The 23,401-nt window shown below is 33.3% G+C and overlaps 1 protein-coding gene and 1 long non-coding RNA gene across 3 annotated transcripts in view; both read left to right on the top strand.

Annotated features, from left to right (window-relative positions):
- LOC127724760 (uncharacterized) overlaps nucleotides 1–23,401 on the top strand; it is an 865,500-nt gene that overhangs the window by 627,815 nt on the left and 214,284 nt on the right. The window lies entirely within an intron of this gene.
- Nucleotides 8,971–23,401, top strand: part of LOC127724697 (transcriptional enhancer factor TEF-1-like) — a 110,422-nt gene continuing 95,991 nt past the window's right edge. For both annotated transcript variants that reach the window (XM_052231765.1, XM_052231763.1), the window contains exons 1-2: nucleotides 8,971–9,051; nucleotides 11,517–11,762. In XM_052231765.1, the coding sequence (XP_052087725.1) occupies nucleotides 11,531–11,762 (232 nt within the window). In that variant the 5' untranslated portion in view covers nucleotides 8,971–9,051; nucleotides 11,517–11,530. The remainder of the gene's footprint in view (nucleotides 9,052–11,516; nucleotides 11,763–23,401) is intronic.

Here is a 23,401-nt window from a genome sequence, read left to right as displayed (position 1 = left end):
GCGACACAGGCTCTTGAGAGCCTCTAATTTCCATTTCTGTGGCATGGAACCCCCCCCCCCCCAAAAAAAAAAAATGATGTCTCCCATTTCGACAAAAACTCTCCAGTTATATCATGTCGCGACTAACAATTTGGTCAATTTTTTTTTGTCGATAACTTGAACTCTTTCTGAGTAGAAGCAGTATGAATTGAATGTCAAAATTTAGAACATGCATGACCATGACCTTTGACCTTGGCCTCATTTTCTTAGTTGGGTACCAAGGACCTCAAATAATAGGACTCTAGGTTTATACGGCTTACGGTTTATGAGTTGCAAATGCATATCACTTATAGCAAATGCATAAGGGGAAGTAACTCTCATATGGAGACTCCGGACCACTTTGGTGAAAACCAAACTCAACATCCTGAAGATATAGCGAGCAATTTGGTAAAATAAATTTGTCGTAATCTTTTACGATTGCGAAGAAGTAGTGGACACAAGAAAAACAGTGTGAGGGGAAATAACTCTTACAAAGTTAAGTATTCAGTTAAGCAGTGTCAGTTTTGAAAGCGCATAAACTGTTCAATATCATATACCAAATATCAAATCGACATCTTGCGAAATAACCAAACAGCGAAAGAAAAAAGATTAGGCGGAAGAAAAAAAAAATAGATCAGAACAAAAACAATAGGTCTTTCCACGGAAAAGTGGAAAGACAGAAGAAAATCAATAGGTCTTTCCACAGAAAAGTGGAAAGACCTAATAATAATAATCAGAACAAATACAATAGGTCTTTCCACAGAAAAGTGGAAAGACCTAATAATCAGAACAAATACAACAGGTCTTTCCATAGAAAAGTGGAAAGACCTAATAATCAGAACAAATACAACAGGTCTTTCCACAGAAAAGTGGAAAGACCTAATAATCAGAACAAATACAATAGTTCTTTCCACAGAAATCCACAGAAATGAGGAAAGACCTAATAATAATCAGAACAAATACATTACTAATAAAGCAAATAAAAATGAAATATAAGCAAGCAAATAAATTTACAGCCTGAAATAATTGAGTAATGAAAAGGGAAATAATCCATAACTATTATATGAGTAAAACGCATCCATAGTAATTAGGGCAAGCGTGCCAAGTCAGGGCTGTAACTAGGGGAAGGTCAGATAAAACTAGGACAGTTATTTTCTGTAACTTTTGTTTAATCAACATATTGTTAAAATTTAAACTGTATAATAAAGAACAGGATCTTTACTTACATTATTCGTAAAGTTTTTAGAAATTAGAAATTAATAAGTTAAAAAAAATCTGCCAGGACAGTTAAATTATAGAAGATATTCAACTTCATATTTTGATTTTTAGCGAATTTCAACAAAATTTCTGACGTAATATGCTACTGTCCTGGCAGATTTTTTTCACCTACAAAAGACGCAAAAAATATATTATAGATTTTTAAAACGATTATTCCCTAAACTTTATAATCTTATAAAAACATTATGCCAGACAGGTTGTTTTGGAGAAATTATTTCGATTATAAGTAAATTTTTCTCGGCAATCAAGTTCCGCCATTTTTTTTTTTCTTAAAATGTAACTGTCCTGGCAGATTTTTTTTTTTTACTTATAAATTTCTAATTTTTAAAAACTTTACGAACAATGTAAGTAAACATCCTGTTCTTTATTATACAGTTTGAATTTTAACAATATTTCGATTAAAAGTTACAGATGAAAACGTATCGAAAATAACTGTCCCGGTTTTATCTGTCCTGTCCGTAACTTGGCCTCGGAAACAGACGAGGCAGGGGTCTCGGGGCCGCCGATTGGGGCCCTGGTAATGGGGGGACCAGGGGGGGCAAAGCCGCCCGGCCGAAAATTGTAACATTAGGGTTCGAAATATATCTTGCTACATCAGTTTTTGTATCAATGGCAATTCATAGTATGATACTATCAATGCATCAAATTGTCAGTCTGCCAAGGTTTTGTCCTGTCCATTTAGCATTCGAATGGAATGATCACATCACCTGCTCTCCATTATATAGCTGAAATAAAGCCAACTTGGCGTTAAACCAAACAAATCCTCCGTCCATCCGAAATACATGTTTTGTTTTCGAATAGCAGTCAGGTTTGAAGCAAAACATTTGAAAATGCCTCAAATCTTCATTTTATTTGAAAGAGAAATGCACACAAATCGTGGGGTGTTTTGATACTCCTACGTGAGCTGTGAATTCGAATTATTTAAATTTTGAGTAACTTTGCGCACTGATAATGTGGAAAAAAACAGTCCATTATCATTTTCGCGGGAAATAAAGAATTGCAGAACCAAATACCGGTTTACTAGCAATGGTAATTAGACAGAGAGTTCGATACCTATACGTAGTTGAAATAAAAGTACAGAAGCTGCACGTCAACATTAATTACTATTCGAACTATGCATTACTTAATTCTTGATATGAAAATGCAAGGATGTGTTCTACCCCTGCATGCCTAGTTTTCTCCATTTGCTTTTTTTTTTTTGGCCAGAAAATCAGACGAGGCAATTGTCTGCCTCATCAGTAGTTACGTTCCTGCAAGTGAACTATTCTTCTAAACTCTATTCTTTGTCTTTGGCACTACTAACCCATAGTATCATCTTGAAGAACCGTTGATTAAAACAATTATTAAATACTTAAAAACTATTCAAACATTATTTGTAGAAATGTTATAACTATTCTAATAATAATAATATTAACAATAATAACCAAGCATATCGGGGAATTCAACAACAAAACTAAAGTTGTTTAACATTTAATATGTATAGATTATTACATGGCATTTTTCATATCAGACCCTTTATCGGCCCTAGGTCATGATATCAGCCCAAGAGCCGCAGGCTCGAGGGCTGATATCATGAACGAGGGCCGATAAAGGGTCTGATATGATAAATGACATGTAATTATCTTTTTATCATATACTTCAACAGAAGAAATACAGACAAGAACTATTAATTAAAATTTCGTCTTTCCATGAATTTTTAGATAATAATTTACAGACAACCAAATACAAATGTCTTAACTTTAATTGTTTTTATTGATATTACAAGCATTTTATTTATCTTGTCACAACAATTAACATGTTCTTAGTTTGAAATTTGCTCCTCAACTATTTTGTGGAAAGTCTTAAATCACTTGCGGTTTTCCGCACTGTGTTGTCGTTTTCGAACAAATTTCCGGAAATGCACGACGTTGCATGTGATAAACGTCACGGAAATTAACGGAAAGGCATGTGATAACATTCCGGAAGCAGTCAATAAAGGTTCCTTTATCAGCCCGCTGAGGAAATTCTTAGGAATCTGATAAATAAACCTAGTAATCCTTTCATAGCCTTTTAATATTTTTAAATGTTATTGAACTGTAAAATTTTAGTAATATTTTATACAAGTATATGATAAATATATATATATAGAGAGAATATTATTTGGCTTATTCAATATCACATCCGTAACAACCCGAGACATCAATATAATCCAAAGAGCACTGCTCGAGGGATTATATTGGTTGAGGGTTAATACGGTGTGTGATATTGAAAAAGCCATATCATATACACTTTATTATATAACTCAAGTAGATGCTTTTTTCACGTGACATGACGTAATATAGATTAGGGGTTTGATTAAGCTTTTGCAACCGTGACTGATATCAATGACGTGACGTCATATAGATTAGTGGTGTGATAAAGGCTTTGCAACCGTGACTGATATCGATATTATCACGGATGACTGATACAGCACGATTGCCATTGGTCGTATTACACATACAATTTACATGAATTTACTATTAAGTATATAATAAATGTAACGTAACAATAACACAAGGTAACTGTAGACATAAATAATATTATTGTTACGTTCGAAATTATTCGCTTCCTGACCCTAATTGGCAGCCCGTTCCTTGTCTTATTCCGTGTATTCAAATACGGCAGTTTGATATACTATAAAAATTTCCATAAGATCGAAAAATTATTCACCAGTACAAGTTGCTGTTGGAGGCATTGCAAATTTTACATGTTTCTGTCACATTTTACTTCGAAGGACATCGCTAACTTAAATGGAATGATGCTTGAATTCCGCTTAAAGAAATAAACAATAGACATATGCAATTTCTATTGTTCGAAACGTTATTTCGTATAAATATAAGCAATTTTGTTTATAAAAGAACAAAACAAGTTTGTACCAGAGACATATAATATTGTATGCCTCTGTTTGTACACAATGTTTTTTTTCTTATAAGGTCTATATATTTTTTCTTCTTCTTGAAACTACACGACACGAGAAACATATGATACAATGTATTGTATGTCTCTGATGAGACCATTTCAAAGATGCAAAAAGGGCTTTGATAAAAAATGTGTAACTTTATAATTCTAGAATAGAAAATGGATTTAATAGAACTGTCCAAGTTCATTTCTTGACATATGTCTACACTTATCAATCGAACTTTTATCCCTGAAACAAAAAGACAAATGTTTACGGTTAATACATTTATATGTTGTTCATCTATCTCTAATTCCCAACCATTACTAGATTTCATTGGTTTTGGTGATTTTTAGTGTTGATATCTAAATATTTGGATAGTGAGATAAACACTACCGCAATCACGTAGCTGCGCAGGTACCATTGAGCAAAAATTAACGTTATATACTTTCCATGTCCTTTTTACAGTACTTGAATATAAACCTACGGCGCTAGCCTAATTAAGTACATATACAGCACACGGAGAGTCGGTTAGGATAATTAGAAAGTTTCAAATTGACATCAATGTCTCTCATTTCTACAATTACTACTTCAAAAAAATAATGTTAACAGAGGTGCTGTTGTCACAATCTTGTTCAGGTACGTGTGAGCCAAGGACAAAAACTATATGTTTGTGTGAGTCAAGAGGGGAGACAAAGGACCAAAACTATATGTTTGCCCCAAACACTTTTTTGCAAAAGTTATTGTAAGTAAACAAAAATGAACGAGGACACTAACAAACTAGAAGATAGAAAAGGGTTTTTTTTCTTTGCTTGTGACTCAGTAGTTTGCTCCCCACCACTTTTTAGTCTTCTCCCACGCCACTGAAGGCAGGATTTTTAAAATCATAAAGGTCATGATTAAAAATTAACTCAGTTTACAAAACTTTGAATTTTTTGAAATACTATAAGGATTTTCTACCCCAGGAATAGATTACCTGAACCAGAGACATATATACATGTATATATGTCTCTGCCTGAACTGTATTTGGGCAAAACCTTTCGAAATTTAATTGAGTCCTCAAGGCTCTTCAACTTCGTAATTTATTTGGCATTTTTTACTTTTTTGATAAGAGTGTCACTGACTAGGTTTTTTTTATAGACGAAACGCGCGTCTGGCTTACAAAATTGGTATCCTGCTAACTATGACGAGTTTACACATAATATCTGCCAAAACCTAAATCTTACCTCTTTCGATACCTTAATTTATACAATTTTATATCAGTACTTTTACGATGTACCTCCTTTTCCCTCCAATATATACACTTTGTGTGCAGCTCTATGAATTTTTATCTAAGTTCCCTTCCTACACAAGTGTAATGTTCCTACACAAGTGTCGGATGTCGCTATGCAGCAGGTGCGGATTCAGGATTTTGAAAAAGGGGGCCCCCGAGTTAGCCAACGTTTGTACTGATCATCGGCTTAAAAAAAAGTATATGCATTTATCATATATGTAGCTCCATAAGAGGAGCCAGGCCCCTTGTTCAATCCAAATCTACCTCTGTGCTGTATGGGTTTGCTCATTGTTGAAGGCCGTATGGTCACGGTGACCTGTAGTTGCCGGGTTCCACGTCATTTGGTCTTCGGTGAAGAGTTACCGTCTCGATGGCAATCATACCACAGCCTACTATTTCTATATTGTTTCGTCTTATTGTTAATGTAACTCTGGTGTTCCCTTATTGAGCTACATGTATGGTTAATGCATTGCTTTTTATGTAACAGCCACTATGTTCCGTCAGTTACTTTGTTCCGGCGGAACTTTTCAACTAGTTATTTCGTTCCGATGGAACTGTCCAACTAGTTGTTTTATTCCGAGTGCAGTCGAAAAGTTCTGGAAAAAAGTAGCTAGTTAAAAAGTCCCGGAACAATGTAGCTAGTTGAATAGTTCTGGCGGAACAGAACAACTAGTTACATCGTTCCGAATATACCATATTTCGTCCTTTTTGTAGAAAGAGGGGGAAGAATGAGTATCAGTATATATAAGAGCAAATCATTAATTTACAAGAATACCCAACGCACTGAAAGGGGTTTCTTTGGGGACAAATATGCAAAATTTAAGTTGTATTTCATATAGCACATCCGCAATGTATCTCCAATATGCAATACATGAGGCATTAAAGAGGATATAGAACACGTACTAGTTAACTGTATTAATCACTCACAAGCCAGACAAAATTTACAATCAAACTTGGATAAGGTTCAAATACAAAATGTAAATACCAAAATATTGCTAGATCCTCCTAAAGATAAACAACAATATGTCTGGTCGTGCTTGGTTCAATATTTAACAGAAATTGATTACCATAAATTTATATAAGTATTAAAAAAAATACAAGTAATAGAAATAAAATAAATAAAATACGCTGCAAGAGTTATCCGGGTCAGTGACTCAGAAATGGAGTCAGGCCGTAACCGGCAGTACAGCAGGCTCTTCAAGACGGCTTAACAACACATCGGTAAGAAGACCAACTGCACTGCAAGAGTTATCCTGGTCAGTGACTCAGAAATGAAGTCAGGCCGTAACCGGCAGTACAGCAGGCTCTTCAAGACGGCTTAACAACACATCGGTAACAAGACCAACTGCACTGTAAGAGTTATCCGGGTCAGTGACTCAGAAATGGAGTCAGGCCGTAACCGGCAGTACAGCAAGCTCTTCAAGACGAATTAAAATCGAAATAAATTTTTAACCTAAAAAAATGTTTGAAATAATTAAACATATTTAAAATTAGTCAAAATATATGTAGTGCTAAGTAAATTAAACTATTGAAATTATGCTAACTAAACAGTAACTCACGATAACCTTTGGCTTTTTTTTTACAAATTCGCGGCATCCAAATTATTTTTGTGTCTACTTTTGGTCCTTATATAAATTTTCCATTTCATTAAGCCGCAAGTCAAATCTAAGACTTAAAAAATGGTACTTCGCAAGATCTGGTTTGCGCTAACCCAGTTTTAATTAGCGTGGGGCGCTGTCTTCCTGCGGGCAGCGTTCCAGTGTACTAGCACTATAAAGTCTCAATATAAGTAGCACTAGCACAAAGCAGTCAAAATTATACATACACCCTTTGGTTCTTTATTTATTTTATTTTTATTGTACTTAATTCTCCTTTTTTTTTATAGTACATACAAAACACCTTACTAACTATTTTTGCAAAACTCGCATACACAAATTTAGGCATCTTTCGGTTTATAAAAAATATTTGGCAAATAAATTCACACACACAATTTGGCATATCAAAATTTTCCGCTCTTTACTTGGCTGCTGGTGTTCCAGGACAACGTTGCTGTCGTTCACTGCTGTTTGCTTGGCCTAGCTTTCCTCCTGTTCCTACTTCTGGTGGCTCCGTGTTTATTAATTATTTATTTTTACGTATATATTTTTTATTTATTTTTATTTTATTTTATGTTTCATATAAAAATTTCATTTTTATATTAGTTTATTCTATTTATTTTTATATTCTTTTCTTTTCTTTATTTATTAACTTATTCATCAATTTATTTATTCATTTAGTTATTCAAATTTTTACTCTATATTATTTTTTAATAATTTTTTTTTGTCATTCTAAATTATATCAATTACCATATGGTAAAAATTAAATTATTTAATGCCCAAAAAGGCGCAAGCCAGGGCCGACCGTGCAAGGGCTGTATAGCCAGTCAAGGTCGTTAAAAACTTCCATTTGTTGTTGTATTTCATAGCTCACATAAAACGGAATAAGTTGCATTATCATGCAAATTTAGTATTCATAGTACCCTCAAAAGAGGGAAGAATACCCCCTCCTCATGTTGTTCTTTGCATCAATTCTCCAAATGGAACTTTGGAACTTTTGGGCTAGTTTGTTAGTTCCGGTTTTGACTTATTTGCCAAAGAGGAACTTTGTGGCTAGTTGATAAGTTCCTTCTGACTTTTGTAATCAGTATCTTAATTATTAGTTTCCCTTTGAAAGGTTCAAATATAACATGTTGCGCTTTTACTTTGCATCAATTCTCCAAATGGAACTTTCTGCCTGGTTGATAAGTTCCGTTGGAACTTTTGGGCTAGTTTGTAAGTTCCGGTTTTGACTAATTTGGCAAAAAGGAACTTTTTAACTAGTTGATATGTTCCGTTGGAACTTTTCAACTAGTCACTTTGTTCCGGTGGAACCGTAGCTTTTAAACCAGAGGAAGAACAAAGTAACTAGTTAATATAAATAAGTTCCTCCGGAACTTTTCGGCTAGTTAGTTCTTTCCGCCCGGAACTTTCCAACGTCGGAACAAAAGAGCATTTACATTTACATGTCCAACTCCAAACATTGCCTAATTTTAAGGGCCCCTTCCCCCTTTTTCAAAATCCTGGATCCGCATCTGAAGACTGAGACGAAAGATAATTCATGTATTAGTTCCAGACAAAGACAATATTGCGAAAAGCTTAACAAGGTAAAAGATGGTGAATTTTGTATAAATATCACGCGGCATGGTTTAATGAAAACGTAATGCAGGCGCGAACACAAACAAATTAAAGGGGTTCTAAGAGGTAACATGTGGAAACGGGAACCCTTAAAAAACCTTTCTGCAAATTTAAATTTGATTAGTGGAAAGGTTTCTGAAGAAAGGGTACGCCAGTGCCACTTGGAATGGTATCTAATTGTGACTTCAATAACCTAGAATGAATATATTATACTTCATCTTCATTTAGTCTGTTTGTTTTGAAGCAGTGTCACATTCTCCCAACATGAAAGACTGGTCCGCCCCATGCGCTGTGTTCATGCGCAGTAAGTCAGTACGTTGTCCAGATTCTTTGTGCCATTCCACGCATACCAACAAGTGAGTTAAATATTTGTTTTATTTGAATTTTAAGTTAACACTTGAAACTTTTATGCATTTATGTTACAATTACATACGAATGTACTGAGTAAATGTGAAAACTTGCTTGAAATATGTTAGAAACTTCAAACCAGAGCAGCATGGCCGAAGTGTCTGTGCGGGCTTCGAATCTCTGAAATATTTGTCATTCTTCATGGCATAACTTCCGGGCGACAACTTTTGTATCCCGAACTTTTGAAGCAGAAAAAAGTTTATCTTTTCTCCAATGCAGGATATTTGACCTCATAAAAAAGTGCATTCAGTACTTTTTTTTATTTCAATGATTCAAAGGTGAAGTGAACGTAATCCATAATGGCCGAAATATATGATACGAGTACCAGACTTTTCAGGACATCCAGTGTCTACAAGATTTTGGATCGTTACAAAAGTTTATTTAAATATGTAAATTATATTCTACAGATTTCATAAGCTTCAGTTGAACTTGCATTTTTTTGTATATTTACTGTAGTGAGAATATTTCATTCGGATATGGTTTATACAGCAAAATGACAAACAATAACAAAATAGCCTGTCATGAAATATATTTTAAGTTCCTAACAGTAACAGGAGAAATATTCTGGAATATTATTTCCACTGGAACATAGATAACAGTAACGGAATAAAAGCTATAGAATATTTGTTCCAACAGGAACAGATATTATGGCATTGTTTATATCAAAGTTTCCAGGGGAACTTCTGTTAGGTGGAATTGTAGATTAAAAAAAAATTATCATCAAATGAATTTATTTAGCATTCCTCAGGGTCTAGAAATACAAATGCGTGACCCATTGCCTATTCGCTTAAAAATCATTTCAATTTATTATCAATTGAAAATAAATCTGAAAGCCAAGGATATTTGAACACATGGGTTTTATGACCTAAAAGAGACCCTAAAAGAATAGCCATAGTCACCTTAGGTCAACTTTGCCTGAGGGAACTGAAACCTTACAGGTAGATTCATTATAACTTTTAAATTTATAGTTGCAAGTAATTTAAGAAAATATGTTATAAATCATGTCAGTGCTGAAGCTGGCTGCTGAGCTGAAGAAATCCTCTGGGACTAGCAGTAAGCCAGTAGAGTGAGTGACCCATATTCGCCGCATAATTTGTACATTCCCACTTACATCCGACCTACATTCGAATATTTGGAACTTTTTATGTAGGTTTCAGATATCTAACTATATGAAAAAAATGTTTGATAAAGGAATCATCTTCAAAACATTGGTTAAATGTTCTAAAAACAAACGCAACTCAATAGGCAATAAAGTTGTTCGTGTACCATGGGGGACACATTTTCACAGCAATGTATGATATGACCATCCTCATTATCCTGGTATATTATAAAAACGAATGTTTGCAATAACATGAATTAGCTTGAGAGATCATTCCTATACGATTTTTCTCACAAATATTTACGTTAAGACTGTGCATGATTGCCATATAAATCTTACATAATTGCCAAAATCGTTTAAAAACACCTGCATATTTCTTTATACATGTATGTGCGAATAACCTTGGAAATGGGGTAAAGAGGAATATCAACAGTTCAAACATTACAAACAGCCTTTACCATCTTTTTAGGCAAGTATTGGGTAAAGGCACAAACATTTTACAGAAGAAATAGCAAAACGGCGAAAATGTGTCCAAGGCGAATATGCGCCACCCACTCTAGCTGTAATTAAAATAACCAGGGTTCTCACTACAAAATATTTAGGGTGAGTCCTTGTCAGACTCCTGGTACTCATCATTTTTTAAAACTGTTAGTCCCAGCTGATTCTGATGAGTCCATAGTATAGTACAAATAGTTTTTATCTGAAGAGTCTTATTTGGCTACCAGGACTTTCTAGAATGGAAGGATCTTTTATAGCATTGTATGAGTCAATTTGATGTAGTACATATTAATATCCAAACAACCAAACCTTTGTTCCCCTCCCATTCCTAAAACATAAAGATTGGGTTTAATCATTACTGAAGGCCATACGATGAGCTATATGTGGCATATATAGAATAATGCCAGTGAGCCCTCAAGCAAAGGGGATTTACAATGTAAAAAAGAACATGTAGAGTACAGACGGGGAAAATGACCCATATTGATATTATGAAAATGTCTTTATACACCCATATGATGCTACATGTATTTCAAGTGTACAATTTGCAAAAATTCTGTAAAGAAATGAATGAAAGGAGACGTGGTGTATACATAAGTTGGCACCAAAATTTTCTTAAGGAACACTTATATGTAACATGCTTAAAGCAAAAAAATTGAAAGACAAGGATGTATAAGACTCCAAAATTTTTCAAAGTCTTGAATAAAAATCCAGGTCCAAATTATTCCTTATCCTACATTTGTTTTTGTTTGTCCTACTTTTGTAATTTTTTTTTACATTCTGTGTTTTTATGTACAAAAATGTATGTTCTTATTGTAGGTACAAAACAAATTATGTCTTCCAGTTGGCCAAATGTGGATCAAAATTTACCACCTGGCCCCCCTGAAACTATGACTAAAGCTGAAAGTAGTCCTGGTAGTGGGGATGGCGATGTAGATGACCTTTCAAATGATGCTGAAGGTGTTTGGAGTCCAGACATTGAACAGAGCTTTCAAGAGGCATTAGCTATATATCCACCATGCGGACGTAGAAAAATTATTTTGTCTGATGAAGGGAAAATGTATGGTAGGCTTGAGATATTGTTATTAAATTCTAGCTGCAAATTAAGCAGTTGGCTAGCAATTCTAGTTTGGGGTTTTGAAGTAAAAAGTTTAGAGGTGTCCACATCCATGGCTGCATCCACTGCCAGTGTCAGATACTGATTGACATTCAACCATTCAACTATAAAATTATATGTAGAAACCGAGATTCAAGCCCAATAATTGTTTACTGGCATGAATTAAGTTTTTAAGCTTTTACACAAAATCTTGTTTTACAAAGTGATTTGCAATAACATGAATGCTTCTAGATAGTGTAGCACTCACATTTGTACCCTTCAAATACTTACAGGGGGCATTTATAATTAACTATTATGATAGTATAAGCAACAAACATGAGATATTGTACAGTTAAATAATATTTGGAACAACTTTTCTAAAAGAGGGACCCATTATTTTTAATGATAAAGAAGATATAAGTCCAGGATTATTACAAAATTCTTGGACATGTTTTGACCATATAATACCAAATAGATGTATATTTCTTTGGGAAAAGGTTCTGCAAACGAACTTCATATGTGCTCATGTGTATCTCTTGACAAGTACCCTTGATAAAAGGGATAGTCATTACATTGAGGGGTTACCTCTCATTTTAGGGGTTGTTCCCAAGCTGAGAAATATGAACAGGACTTTAAATGGCTAATCGTCACAGAAGTAGGATATTACTGTTCTGTGTGCCAAAAATGCAGTACTAAAGCAAGGAACAGGACAGAAACTTGGATCGATAATCCATGCATTCGCAGACTTAGCAGGAGGAGGGAGTCCTGCAAAAGCCATCTGCTATTCAATTCAATTAAATTAATGTGAATACAATACAAACCATTCTTTTTGTAAAAACACCCACCATGCCCACAGTAAAAAAAAAGGGTTGGAAATGTAAAAAAAAAAACTACACCCAGTTGCAAGTGATTTTTCAAAACACCCACCTTACTTTAGTGAAAAATGGAGAACACTGTTTCCGATCATTTTTGGGTTACAAATGTAATTTAGGTATAACATAACATGCATATGTTTCTCTTTCCTGTCTAGTCAGCTCTCTCACATGTACAATTTTTGCCAGGTATTTATCAAACTTATATGAAAGGTTTTTATCAGCAATGTCTCTGACAAGTTTGAAAATTAGTGCAGATCACCTATTTTTAAAAGAGTTATGCCCTTGGAAATATTAATTACTGTAAATTCATTTATTTTCGTGGGCACCAATTATTGTTGATTGAGGATATTTGATTTCATGGTTTTGCAAAATTCTGCATATAAGCAATATTCGTAATTTGTTTAAAAATTGTGGTTCACCTGTACGCACGAAATTAACAAAAATTGGTACCCAAAGAATAATATTGAATCCATAGTTAATGGAAAATTGCATTGTTTGGGTTCTTACATGAACAATTCCTGCCAGTTTTTATCAAACATATATCAAAGGTTTATATCAGCAATATGTCTCTGACAAGTTAGAAAATCAGTTCTGATCAACTACTCTAAAAGAGTTATGCCCTTGTAAATATTATAAATATTCTAAGAGTTCTCAAGTTTACACTTTCTCCAAGATTTTTAACAAACTTATATCAAATATCAAGGGTTTATACATTATATCAGCAATATTCGGACAATTTTGAAAATCAGTCCTGATCAACTGTTTTGAAAAGAGTCATGTCCCTTGGAATTATTAATTATATGGAAAATGTATTGTAAGAGCTTTCATGCCTACATTTCATGAAGATATTTATAAAAGATTTTAAAGAGAAACAAATTCTTTTAGTTATATGTGCAACACAGGAGACATCAGCACTCTGTTCTTCTATTCCATATGTTCTAGGAGAATCAACGTTTCAGAATCTAATGAATTCTGGTGATTTTACACCAAAATGTTGTGATTGGTTAAAAACATTCTAAACAATGGAAATTCAACCAATGATGTGACATTATTTTCATTTTGGGGTACAAATAATAAAATGACTCGTGGTGCTTTAGATTCTGAAATGGCCCATTGTTAAAGGTTTCAGAATATTTTTTTTTATAATAAAAGTCATTAGGAAGCGCTATCACATGTACAATTCTTACCATATTGTTATCAAACTTATATGAAAGGTTTTTATCAGCCATATCTCAGTGTCTTATCAACTATTTTTAAAGAGTTATGTCCCTTGGAAATATTAATTAAATGTGGATTCATTTATTTTTTTGGGTACCAATTTTTATGGATCGAGGAAAACTTACATTTTCATGGATTTTTTAATTCATGGTTTTGCAAAGGTCTGCATACATGTATAAGCATTTAAAAAATTCTTAATTCCTCAAGCATTTAATTTTCGGGGGTTCACCTGTACACACGAAATAAAAGTGAATCCACAGTTCAAGGAAAATTACATTTTAAGCGTTCTCATTTGAACAATTCTTGAAAGATTTTATAAAATTGATATTAATGGTTGATATCAGCAATGTCTTGGACAAGTTTGAAAATCAGTGCCAATCAAATTTATTTAAAGTGTTATGCCCCTTGTAAATATTGACTATTTAGAAAATTGCATTTTAAGCACTCTCAAGTTAACACTTTTTACCAGATTTTTATCAAACTTATATCAAAGGTTTATATCAGCAATGCTACGGACAAGTTTGAAAATCAGTGCCAATCAACAATTTTTAAAAGAGTTAAGCCCCTTGGAATGAAGAAGAGAGAATTGTTAAAGAAGGTTTCAGAACTTTTTTATAGTAAAAGTCACAATCTTGATTGAAGCTTTGGGTCGTTTAACATAACCTGATTTTGAAAAGGGACAACCATTAGATCAATTCCTACCAGTTTAACCAAATACAAACTAACTGATGAGGAAGTTGGTGGTACCAGAACCTCTTATGATATATTAATCATTGATATTTGGTATGGAGTTGTATAAGCATTGGCACTTCTCATTTCCAAGGAGATTATTTGGCCTCCTCAGTCATGATCTATTGACTTTGAAACTTTTGCATAGTTGACATGTTAAAAGTTAATGATTTGGTCATTGTAACTTCTATTAAAGGGGAACCACTTATGATAAGTCATTGATATTTGGTATGCAGTAAGCCAGTTGTATAAGCATTGGAACTTCTCATTTAATATCAACATTTGCATTTTACTATCAAAATTACATCCAGGGGAGGCATATATCTGTGTCAACAGTTAATTCTTAAATAAGACAACATAATGATAATTCAGGTCAGCTGTGTTTGACTCAAGGTATTTTATCTTGTCTGTGACAAAAGTCACAGTATGCGAGACATCTAGGGAAGAAGACCTGGATGCTTCATACCTTGTATGCAGATACCTTATGTTACAAATTTTCAAAAGTTTTAGTCCGTCATATGTCAATTGTCATTTACCTCATTTTCAAAGGAGTAGCCCCAAATACATGTATATTGTAAACGGCCCAAAGCAGGTTAATTTTTTAAACTTAAACTGTTTGAGTGAATCTTCTGTGTAGGTATTGCAAAATGTATTAATTTTGAAAATGTAATAAGAAAAATTGAATATCTGCTTCACATTTATAAATATATAGCCTGAAATAGGAAGAATTCATTTTAGTCCATTTTTAGCTCACCTGGCCCGAAGGGCCAAGTGAGCTTTTCTCATCACTTGGCGTCCGTCGTCGGCGTTAACTTTTTACATTTTGAACTTCTTCTAGTGAACCACTGAATGGAATGAAACAAAACATGGCATGAATATTCCTTATGAGGTGCTGACCAAGTGTTGTTACTTTGTAGTGGATCCATCATCCAAGATGGCCGCCAGCGGGGGACTTAGTGTAACATAGGACCCTATGGGAAATACATACAAATGTCTCCTTTTAGAGAACCACTGAATGGAATGAAACCAAACATGGTATGAATGTTCCTTATGAGGTGCTGACCAAGTGTTGTTACAATGAAGCCGATCCATAATCCAAGATGGCCACCAGCGGGGGACTTAGTTTAACATGGGACCCTATGGGAAATACATACAAATGTCTTCTTTTAGAGAACCACTGAATGGAATGAAACCAAACATGGCATGAATGTTCCTTATGAGGTGCTGACCAAGTGTTGTTACTATGAAGCCGATCCATAATTCAAGATGGCCGCCAGCAGGGGACTTAGTTTAACATTGGACCCTATGGGAAATACAAACAAATGTCTTCTTTTAGAGAACCACTGAATGGAATGAAACCAAACATGGTATGAATGTTTGTTATGAGGTGCTGACCGAGTGTTGTTACTTTGAAGCCGATCCATAATCCAAGATGGCCGCCAGCAGGGGACTTAGTTTAACATGGGACCCTATGGGAAATACATATAAACGTCTTCTTTTAGAGAACCACTAAATGGAATGAAACCAAACATGGCAAGAATGTTCCTTATGAGGTGCTGACCAAGTGTTGTTACTTTGAAGCGGATCCATCATCCAAGATGGCCGCCAGCGGGGGACTTAGTTTAACATAGGAGCCTATGGGAAATACATACAAATGTCTTCTTTTAGAGAACCACTGAATGCAATTAAACCAAACATGGCATGAATGTTCCTTATGAGGTGCTGACCAAGTGTTGTTACTATGAAGCCGATCCATAATCTAAGATGGCCGCCAGCGGAGGACTCAGTTTAACATAGGACCCTATGAGAAATACGTACAAATGTTTTCTTTTAGAGAACCATTGAATGGAATGAAACCAAACATGGCATGCATGTTCCTTTTGAGGTGCTGACCAAGTGTTGTTACTTTGAAGCTGATCCTTCATCCATGATGGCTGCCAGATGGGGACAATGTTTAACAAAGGACCCTATGGACAATACATACAAATGTCTTCTTTTAGAGAACCACATACTGAATGGATTGAAACCAAACATGGCATGAATGTTCCTTATGAGATGCTGACTAAGTTTTGTTACTTTGAAGCTGATCCTTCATCCATGATGGCCGCCAATGGGGGGAATTGCTTTAACATAAGACCCTATGGGAAATACATACAAATGCTTCTTCTAGAGGTGCACTGAATGGAATGAAACCAAAACATGGCATAAATGTTTCTTATGAGGTGCTGATTAAGTGTTGTTACTTTGTTGCCGATTTACTGTTCAAGATGGCCACCAGGATTTTTTATTAAATTACAGGACCAATATTAAACCAAATTTGGCCTCACTCATTATTAGGGTATCTGTTATGATTTTAATCTATTTTTACATGATTTCCAAAACCAAAGTAGAATCAGGTGAGCGACACAGGCTCTTGAGAGCCTCTAGTTTTTAGAAATTTGTCACCTATATCTACCTTTTTCATGATTTAATATGTGGCACCACCCCTTGCCTATTGAAATTTTGGTTGAAAAATAAAGAATAATTATGGTACATGTATATGAAGAATATTTTGGCAAAACAAATTGTGGGTGTAGGGTGAACTATTCTTAATTTTTCAGAAAACTGTCATAAATTTTACCAAAATATGCAAAAAAAACTGATTTATTTACATTACTTTAATGATATCACAAATACACCAATTATGACAGAATAAAAATAGTTTGGCATTGAGAATCACTTAAAAGAGACACTAATTGTTGAAATGTCTATCTGGTGCAATAAAATTGGTACCATTAAATTAAATGTTTAAATGGGGAACCATGAGTCAATGGGGTTTCCTATGCAGTTGCATTTAAAAGCATTGGCATATATCTTATTTCAACAGAAATTACATATTTGGTACTTTCAGTCATGGTAACATTGGTTCATTGACTTTGAATATTTTGCATAATATCTTACATGTTGAAGTTTTGGCTATTTTATTTAACATTTGTATGCCATTATTCTAACAAAATTACAAAGAGGCAAGAAACATCTCTGTCAGCAGTTTATTGGGGGAAGTTGTACATGTGAAGTCATAGCATAAGAAGTAACAGTTTGTTCTGGTTATAGCATAAGAAGTAACAGTTTGTTCTGGTTAATGAATTTTTAGGTAGTTGTGGCCCTTGGACATAGAAAATAGCAAGAAAATATCAGAAATTGATTTCCATTATATAAAAGATTGTTTTTTGTTATAATTTTGAGAAAGTTGGCCATAAAATATAATTTGGTAAACATTTACAAATTTTAAAGAATAATCTGTCTGCGCTATGATTGCCATGAAGATTCACAAAGGTATTATAATGTATACAAATGTATTCCAAATCTATTGCAGGTATCAAAATAAAAAGAACGTGGTAAAAACTTACATGTACTTAATTTTTTTAAAGAAAATTTCAATTTGGAGAAACATCTGGTGCTTGCTATAGGATTTTAACAAAAAATGATATATATGTGGATTAGCTATTCTTAATTGATAACAGATGTAAAACATCTTAAAAAAAATTATAATAAAAACTTACTATTTGTTAGAAAATCACCAATTTTGAACTGCATCTTTTTTTTTGTTAGGATTTCAACAAAATTTGATATATAGGTACGATATGCTTTTCCAAATTAATTCTCATTGTTAAATATAGGAGGAAAAGTGCTTTCTGTGAAAAATCATAAATTTTGAGAGTACATGTATCTTTTTGTGCTAAGATTTCAACAAGAACTGATTAATAGATATACACATGTATAATGAGGTAATCCAAATTGATGCCAGGTGTCAAGAATATAGAAAAAAAATTGTAAAAAGCTTACTTTGTGTATTTTATTTTTGTGTTTCCAGCAATTTCCAACTGATTTTTACAGTTACAGTTTGTTCTATGTTGTCTTACTGTTACACCACTGTCCCCAGTTAGTGGTAAGGTTGAGCTCTCACAAACATGTTTAACCCTAAGTAAGGAGCCCATATTTAGTGGTTGTCATTGGCTGCTGTCTGTCATATTTGTTTTTATACGATAGCAAAAATTTGCGGACATATAATGGTATGGCAATGTTGTCGTCGTCAAAAGACATTTGGTTTCCAGACAATAACTTGAGTATAAGTGTATGGATTTGTATGAAATTGTACCACAAGATTCCATACCACAAAAGGAAGCTTGGATTGAACTTGGGGGTGATGGCTAATCCACTTGGGGGAATAAGGGGCCAAAAAGGGATAAAAAACAAGCAATTTTTGAAACTTTGTTTAAATTGCTTATTTTTGACCAATTTCAATGGGGTTTAAATAATCTTGAAATATTTGGGTTCTTTGATTTGTTTAATCTTACTGTGTATTTAGAATTTTTATTTTGGGCCAGGTTTTCAAGTGGGTCCAAATTTCCCACATATACTTAAAAAACAATTTCTCCCTATTGACATTTCTGTTCAAAGGGAAATAACTCAAACCACAATTTAATGATAATCCACTCTAAAACACACACCATTAATGCCACCTTTTGATATCACAATTCTAACCACAAATTCACAAATCTAATTAGAATAACATCCCAACCGCTTTAGAATTACAATCTCATACACCAAAATTACCAATTCTTGCCCAATTTCATGCCACAATTTATCTCATATCATTATCCTATTTTGCAAAAAATTTTAAAAAATCTTAAGTTCATTATAATGTAATTCTATTATCCTTTTAACTTAGATATAATTTTATCATGCATTTCATTTAGTAGTAGGGGCATTATGTATTCTGGTCTGTGCGACTGTTTGTCCGTCCGTTCCGGTTCGTCCGTCCGTCTGTCCCGCTTTAGGTTAAAGTTTTTGGTCAAGGTAGTTTTTGATGAAGTTGAAGTCCAATCAACTTGAAACTTAGTACACATGTTCCCTATGATATGATCTTTCTAATTTTAATGCCAAATTAGAGTTTTGACCCCATTTTCACTGAAAATGATAGTGTGAGTGGGGCATCGGTGTACTATGGACACATTCTTGTTGTCTATTATCTTGAAAATTATAGAAGATAGACAAACTTTATCTTGAAAATTATAAAAGATAGACAGGACAGACTTTATCTTGAAAATTATAAAAGATAAACAGACTTTATCTTAACAATTATAAAAGATAGACAGACTTTATATTAACAATTATAAAAGATAGACAGACTTAAAATACAGTCAGGGGTACTACTTGTACAAGTAATATTTATTTACTTGAAAAAGTAAATAAAATATACTTATATAAGTTAATTATAATGTTTGAATAATCTCCCCTTAATTTTCTCAAAAATTTACTTGTACAAGTAAATTTTTTTTTTACGATCCCACAAAAATTCTCAAGTTTTGCGATGTAAAAACATGCCTTTAACAATTTTTCTCAGGTTAGCTCATAATTATGCCCCCGCCGTAGCGGAGGGGGCATTAAGTTTTACCCTTGTCCGTCTGTACATACCTACGTACGTCCCAAAATTGGTTTCCGTTCTCTAGCTTTAGTTTGTCTCAACCAAATGTTATGAAACTTATACACGATGCTTATTACCACAAAACACAGATTAAGATTGAATTTTAGTGGCGTCACTTTTACTGTTCTAGAGTTATGCCCCTTTACAAATGGAAAATTGCTGAATTTATCGTTTCCGTTCTCTAACTTTAGTTTGCCTCAACCAAATGTTATGAAACTTATACACAATGCTTATTACCACAAAACACAGATCAAGTTTGAATTTTGGTGGTGTCACTTTTAACGTTCTAGAGTAATGCCCCTTTACAAATGGAAAATTGCTGAATTTATCGTTTCTGTTCTCTAACTTTAGTTTGCCTCAACCAAATGTAATGAAACTTATACACAATGCTTATTATCACAAAACACAGATCAAGTTTGAATTTTGGTGGCGTCACTTCAACCGTTCTAGAGTTATGCCCCTTTAGAAATGGAAAAATTGCTAAATTTTTATTTTCTTCTAAATATCATGTATTTTTAAAATTTGAGTTACAATCAATGCTTTATACAATGCAATGTTTAATTTTGACTTCCACTGATAAAACACAGATCAAGTTGAATTTGGGTAGTGTCACTTTAACCATTATTGAGTTATGCCCCTTTATAAATCGAAAGATTGCTAATTTTTTAGTTTCCATTCTGTAACTTAAGTTTGCCCCAACCAAACATCATGAAACCTATACACAATATTCATTACCACAAAACTAAGATATCAAGTACAAATTTTTTGTTTCCGTTTTCTAACTTTAGTTTGCCTCAACCAAATGTTATGAAACTTATACACAATGCTTATTACTACATAATACAGATTAAGTACGAAATTTGGTGGCAACACTTTTACCATTCTTGAGTTATGTCCCTTTATAAACATAAAAATTGCTGAATTTTTCGTTTCCGTTCTCTAACTTTAGTTTGTCTCAACCAAATGTTTTAAAACTTATACACAACCGTTCTAGAGTTATGCGTGTTTACAAATAGAAAAATTGCTGAATTTTTAGTTTCTGTTCTCTACTTAAGTTAGCCTCAACCAAATGTTATGAGACTTACACACAGTGCTTATTACCACAAAACTCAGATCAAGTTTAAATTTGGGTAGCGTCACTTTTACCGTTCTTCAGTTATGTCCCTTTATAACTATATGATATGCAAGTGGGGGCATCATCTGTGTCCACATGTGAACACTATCCACATTTATTTTTTATTAGAGTTCAATGTTTCATCTCATTAATTCCACAAAGAAACTGATTGTGCAAAGGTCTTAAGTATTTGCACAAGGCCTTCAAAAATTGCCCCTTCGGGGCTTGTAAATGAGCAGTGTTCTGAAGATAACAGACAAATGAGATTTTCATTGTCCATGAAATTACACTTAAATGATTAGTAAAGACATCTGCAAAGGACAGACAATTAAAAATTCTATTAGAGCAAAGAAGTTTTAAGTATTCAAGAAAAGAAGATAGGATGACTTTTTTACTTGTATAAGTCAAAAAATCTGAATGTCTAAGGGACATAACTAAGCCAAAAAATAATTTACCTATACAAGTAAATAAAATACACTCAATAAGTATCCTACAAATTTACTTATATATGTATATTAATATTTACTTCTTCAAGTAAATAAAAATTACTTGTACAAGTAGTACCCCTGACTGAAATAGCAAAAAATGGAAAGCAAGACAAGATCTACAAATAAGTCAACAAGGCTGACATCTTCAGTCGACTCCTTATTAAGAGTTATTGCCCTATAATGACAATTTTTACCAAATTTTTGTGTTTTTGCCTCATATTTTAAAAACTATATTAGATAGATAGAAACTTTAAATAGCAAAATGATCATCAATACAAGATCTTTAAATATGTCAACATGACTGATTTGTTTGTTGACTCCTTATTGAGTTATTGCCCTTTAATTTCCCCCATTTTTGCCTATTATCTTGAAAACTGTAGTAGATAGATAGAAACTTTAAATAGCACAAATGATCAGCAAGACAAGATCCAAAAATAAGCCACAATATCGAAATCTTCAGTCGACTGGTTATTGGAGTTAAAGTATAATAGATAAATAGAAACTTTAAAAGGAAAAATTATCAGCAGGATAAGATCAACATTTATGTCATTATGACTGAAATTGTGAGCTAACTCTTAATAGAGATATTCCCCTTTAATGATGATTTTTACTAAAAAGTGGCCATTGTTGAAGATGCAGATGAGTGACACAGGCTAGTTTAAATTAGCCTGGGATGCTGACTAACTGCTCGACAGTAGAGCCAGGTGGAATAGGACAACATGGTTATGCAATTGGATGTTAGAATGATGCATCGTGGGATAGCATCATTTCTTGACACATGGTGGGAAATATTTATATTGTCACGAATTCATTGAAAATTTTTTTACATTTCATATGAAATGCAAATTTCGAAAAATTTAGCATATATAATTCAAACGTTTATATTGATTAACATCATGAATCAACTGTTAATTAACGATCCGATCGATATATTCCTTGTTTATAGAACATGCACATGCACAGTCATTCAGTCCTATTCAGCGCAGATAGTTGGTCACATGGATTGTATTACGCCTGGCCCTATCAACGAAGTATTAGATTGGGTCAGGATGCCAGGCTAAGTTTGAATTCACTTAAGTTCACTTTTTTTAGGCCAAACCTGTTTTTGAGGATTTATATTGCACTATTCTTGATTATAATGCTGTTGTATTATAGCCTTATACATAAATATATAACTCATTTTTATGAAACTACAAGGTCTAAAATATAACTCATTATGAATCAATAATTAGTTATTTTGCACTCAACTTTTCTTCAAAAGTACATTTTGTACTTGGTAAGATTATCTACTCCTACATGAGAAGCACCATGAAAGGCTATCAAAATATATGTTTTTGTCACAGTTTAATGTTTTTGATTTTGATTCTTTATAAATATCAACAGAGCTCTATATCCTAATGAAATTTCATCAATATATTGAAGGGGTGTTTTTTTTTATGATAAAATAAGGAATTTGAATGTTAGATTGATTATACATTTGTAGCTGATTAAAATTATGGCCTATTCACAAATCATTACTTGTTGTACATGTCTTTTAGACACCTTTTTGTCACAGTTTAATGTTTTTGATTTTGATTCTTTATAAATATCAACAGAGCTCTATATCCTAATGAAATTTCATCAATATATTGAAGGGGTGTTTTTTTTTATGATAAAATAAGGAATTTGAATGTTAGATTGATTATACATTTGTAGCTGATTAAAATTATGGCCTATT

The sequence above is a fragment of the Mytilus californianus genome, unplaced genomic scaffold (genome assembly GCF_021869535.1).
Source record: "Mytilus californianus isolate M0D057914Y unplaced genomic scaffold, xbMytCali1.0.p SCAF_14, whole genome shotgun sequence".
NCBI classification, from domain to species: domain Eukaryota; kingdom Metazoa; phylum Mollusca; class Bivalvia; order Mytilida; family Mytilidae; genus Mytilus; species Mytilus californianus.
Note: the sequence above shows the minus strand (reverse complement) of the source record. Positions and strands in the feature narration are given on the sequence as shown.